This window comes from Gekko japonicus, unplaced genomic scaffold (assembly GCF_001447785.1).
Source record: "Gekko japonicus isolate JY-2015 unplaced genomic scaffold, Gekko_japonicus_V1.1 scaffold3014, whole genome shotgun sequence".
Classification (NCBI taxonomy): domain Eukaryota; kingdom Metazoa; phylum Chordata; class Lepidosauria; order Squamata; family Gekkonidae; genus Gekko; species Gekko japonicus.
This window is the reverse complement of record NW_015163696.1, coordinates 134,243-139,077: the sequence shown is the minus strand read 5'-3', so window position 1 is coordinate 139,077 and position 4,835 is coordinate 134,243. Positions and strand designations below refer to the sequence as shown.

General features: G+C 50.0%; 1 protein-coding gene across 1 annotated transcript in view; it reads right to left on the bottom strand.

The window, feature by feature from the left end:
* SEC22B (SEC22 homolog B, vesicle trafficking protein) overlaps positions 1-4,835 on the bottom strand; it is a 16,763-nt gene that overhangs the window by 2,164 nt on the left and 9,764 nt on the right. The window contains exons 3-4 of the mRNA XM_015407819.1: positions 4,637-4,797; positions 3-139 (exon numbers count right to left, since the gene is read on the bottom strand). Of these exons, the coding sequence (XP_015263305.1) occupies positions 3-139; positions 4,637-4,797 (298 nt within the window). The remainder of the gene's footprint in view (positions 1-2; positions 140-4,636; positions 4,798-4,835) is intronic.

Sequence of the window (4,835 nt, the reverse complement as noted above, 5' to 3'; positions counted from 1 at the left end):
GTCTCTCCCCTTTGAAGGACCTCTTCGATATTGGTGACCATGATCTTCTGAACATCTTGCAGCTCCAAGTTGATGCTGTTCAGATGGCGCTTTGACCAGGTGTCCAGGTACGACTTCTTCAACTTCTGGATGTACGTGTCTAAGAGAAAGGTTTCCACTGTTATCGTTCATTACGATCCATAGTCTAGACAAATCAATATACTTGACGATAGTTTCCGAACCTGACAACTTTCCTAACACATGTTAAGGGGCCACGAAGCACGTTATTATTTTTTAAGGTGTACCCGTTAAGTTTTTTTTTAAGATGCACACCTAAAAATGTAAAACATGACCGGTTTAACAAAATGTCCTTCTACAACATACATGTTATCAGAGAGCCACAAGTAGCTACAGATCCCTGCTGAGTAACTGGCTGCAAACCCACGTTTATTGTTGAGTGATGTGCGAAAACGGGCTTAATTTCAGAACTAAAGTTTAGGCTGACTATTATTCCGCAATGCTTTAATCAACCTTTGTTTTTTAAAAATTATATTGGTTATGCAATTCAGTGGTTTCTGAGAAACTCGATTGTTTAAAAAACAAATTCACATAAGCAAGTTTCTAGTCTCCAAGATGATGATAGACCTGAAAGATAAGATTTCAGGATCCCCAGGTCTCCTGCTTGGTGTATCTTCCTGCTCTTTCCAGTGACTAGCCAAAAGAGAACACATTTTACAAAATCAAATGAAAAAATGCAAATGTGCTCCCTATGCGTTAATTGACATGTTGTAAAAATCTGCTGTCCTTGGTACGTAATGTGGGTTCAATGGTGCAGGATCTATTGATTATTACTGTTTAGTTCAATATTGCTCACACTGCCATTTCAGTGAGGTCTAGGGATCCCAACCTCACGTGGGACTTGGGGTTCCCACAGAATCACAGTTCCTCTCCAGACCTTTCTTTGCAAGCTGAAACCAAACACATTCTCTCCTTGGTTTGCCTGGTTCCCAGACGACAGAGATCAGCCCCCCTAGAGAAAATGGATGCTTTGGAGGGTGGACTCTGTGGCACTGTACCCCACTTAGGTCCTCCCCAGGCTCCATCCCCAAATCTCCAGGAGTTCCCCAACGTGGATTTGGTAACCCTACCCCTCCATCTCCTGCCGGTGGCCAGCAGGGACCTGGCAACCCTAGTGAGGTCAGGCTATAGCTGTTCATCTTTGCACTACTTGCTGGCTGAGGAGAAACATGGCAGCTTTCCCATAATCCCTTGCCTCAGTGAAACAAGGCCACAATTGAAAACAGACTTAAGCCCAACGACCTTCACAGAAATTAATCTTCCCCTGGACTGTGGCTGTCATATGAAAGGTGCTCCCTTTCGAGAAGGTGGTATGCCCAACTGTTAGTGGGAAACAGATGTGACTGAGGACCAGGAAACGGCATGTCAGACGGACTATGTCCAGAAAGGATGAGAGGGATTGGATTCCGTGTGGTCACCAGGGCAGGTCCCAAGACACTGTGCAGACTCTGACATCGCAAGGGTCCCCAACCCCACTGAGCCTGTGAACACTGTTCTGAAATTCTGAGAAAGGGCAGTAGGCCCTCACCACAACATGGCTGCCACAAATGCAGGGCCGGTCACAGCAAGGTCACAAGCCAGGCATCAGCCTAAAATGCGGGCAGCTGTGCTCCCTGAAATCACAAAGGCTGAGGAACCTCCTACACTGGGATTGGTACTGAAAAGTATGCAGACGGAGAGTGATTTCAGCAAAGCATACTTTATTCAGTCAGGAACAAGACACTTTGGCCGGCTCGCAGGCCGGCTTATATTCCCTCAGAACCCACCACCACAACACACACCCCACTTCCCGATAGGCTATTTACAGTGACCGAGAGACCTCACGGTCTGGGACCTAGCCCTCTGATTGGGCGGGCTAGGATCCTCCTGGCCCATTGTCTTTAGGCGCGAAGCTTGAGGTTTGTCCCTGGACAAGTCCGGCCATGCCCGGCCATGTCAGGGCTGGATACACTACAGGTACTTTGCTGGGGGGGGGGAGAATAAGGTTGCCAATTCTGTGTTGGGAAATACCTGGAGATTTGGTGGGGGTGGGGTGGATCAGCCTGTCGAAGGCAGGATTTAGGGAGGGGAGAGACCTCACTGGTATATAATGCCATAGAGTCCACTCTTACAAAGCAGCCATTTTCTCCAGGGGAACTGATCTCTGTCGTCTGGGAATCAGGCAACCCTGGGAGAGAATGTGTTTGGTTTCGGCTTGCAAAGAAAGGGGAGGGCTTTCTCACAGCGCAGTTAAGTGGTGCCCAAGCCCAGAGACAAAAGGGAGTCCATCTCTGTGACCCAGCTGAGGGCACGGCCTGCTAGTCAGTGGAACTGCTCAACCGCTGCCAGCACTCCCCCGGTGATTTTCTGTTCCATTCAAGACCCTTTGGATTTTATCTCTACGTGTCAAGGAGCCCCACATCTGTGAGTTTTTCAGGATATAAGCTTTCCAGAGTCAAAGCTCCCTTACAAGGCGGAATGGAGATCTCGGAGTGCTTATACCCCAGTCAGGAGGTGGGAGGGGTGTCGCAAAGAAGAGAGCCAGGAAGCTAAGGTTCAGAAAACAGTAAACCTCTCAGTACGAGAGCCAGGAGGCAACCTCAGGGGAAGGCCTCAGCCTCTGTGCTCTGCTGCTGGCCCTCCAGAGGAACTGGTTGGCCACTGTGTGAGGCAGGAGGCTGGACTAGATGGACCCTCACTGGTCTGATCCAGCAGGGCTCTTCTGATGTTCTTCTGTTGGAATAGGGAATTAGATTCATGGAAGATACGTCTATCAGTGGCTACTAGCCATGGTGACTGAGGGGAACCTCCACATTCAGAGGCAGTAGTCCTCTGAATCCCAGAGCTGGGAGGCAACATTGGGGAAGGCCTCGGCCTCTATGCCCTGCTGTTGGCCATCCAGGGGAACTGGTTGGCCACTGTGAGAGACAGGATGCTGGACTAGGTGGACCCTCACTGGTCTGATCCAGCAGGGCTCTTCTTATGTTCTTGTAACAGGGAATTAGATAGATCCATGGAGAATAAGTCTATCAGCGGCTACTTGCTGTGGTGACTGAGGGGAACCTCCACATTCAGAGGCACTGAACCTATGAATCCCAGATCCAGGAGGCAACCTCAGGAGAAGGCCTGGGCTTCTGTGCCCTGTTGTTGTATCTCCAGAGGAACTGGTTGGTCACTGTGTGAGACAGGATGCTGGACTAGATGGACCCCTGGTCTGATCCAGCAGGGCTCTTTCTTATGTTCTTAAAGGGACAATGCAAAATGTACTCAGCTTGATTAAAGCAGGAGAGAAATATTTAGGGGCAAAAAAAACTAAAAACTAGCATCTATACTGAGACAAGAACTGGAGTTGAATCCAGTAGCCCCTTAAAGATCAACCAGTAGCACAGGGGCCAACAAGAATTTGCCAGATATGAAGGGAGCTTTGGCTTTCAGAAGCTCATACCCTAAAGATCTTGTTGGCCCCTGTGCTACCGGACTCGAATCGAGCTCTTTTACTGCAGACCAACAAGGCTACTCTCTGAAACTGTAGTGAGAGAAGAATGCTGTGTCCCTATGCCCCCCATCGGGGGAGGATCCATTGTTCTGAATTTGTGAATGAACTTAAGTTCATCAACCTCACGTTGTACTCTCCCCTTGAAGCTTCCGTGTTTGAGGACTGCCACTCTTAGGTCAGCAGTGGAGTGTCCTGGAACGTTAAAAATGCTACTGTTTGTTGAGTGTTGTGGGATTTTTTTTGCCAAAGCAACTCACTTTAGATAAGGGTTAGCAGGTGCATGGCCATCAGTGAATTCAGTTTGTGGGTCCCCAGGTTCTGCTAACCAAGAAGCAACTGGGAATCCCTACTGGAGCTTTCCATAGAGCCCCCACATGAGAACCCCCCTACTCAATCCAGTCAAGGGCCCACCTAGTCCAGCATCATGGCCAACCTGATGTCTCAAGAAGAAGAAGAAGAAGAAGAGGAAAGAAGGAGGAGGAGGAAGAGGAGGACGAGATTGGATTTATACCCCGCCCTTCACTACCCAAAGGAGTCTCAGAGCGGCTTACAATCTCCTTTCCCTTCCCTTCCCCTCCCCACAACAGACACCCTGTGAGGTAGGTGGGGCTGGGAGAGCTCTGACAGAAACTGAGCTCTTATCAGAACTATGGCTTGCCCAAGGTCATCCAGCCAGGTGCAAGTGGAGGAGTGGGGAATCAAACCCGGTTCTCCCAGATTAGAGCCCGCGCACTTAACCACTACACCAAACTGGCTCAAGTGCGGCATGAAGGCAATGGTTCCCCTAAGGTTTGCCCCAGCTGGTGGTATTCAGTGGTGCACTGCCTCTGAACATGGATGTTCCATTTAGCGATCCTAGCTAAGAGCCAGGGACGGCTGTGTCATCTGCAAACTGGTCTGACCCACTCAAGAGGCTGTGAAGTTTTGCCCCAGGCTGTGCTATTCAGTGGTGCACTGCCTCTGAACATGGGATGTTCCATTTAGCGATCCTAGCTAAGAGCCATGGACGGCTGTGTCATCTGCAAACTGGTCTGACCCACTCGAGAGGCTGTGGGGAGGCCTCAGGTCACTATATCCCTGATCACCCTCCGTCTCAGCACATACCGAATTCGATGAAGGCGTAAGGCCTCGACACAAAGGGCACCTTCTTCCCATACAGCTCCCAGAACTCCGCTTGCAGCTCCTCCAGGTAGGAGAACGCCAGCTTCTTGGGCTGACTGGCCTCACACAGCGTCAGGTAGCAAACGCCTTGGCTGATCAAGTAACTGCAGGGGGGGGGGAGGGGGAGGCAAGAAGGGAGGGG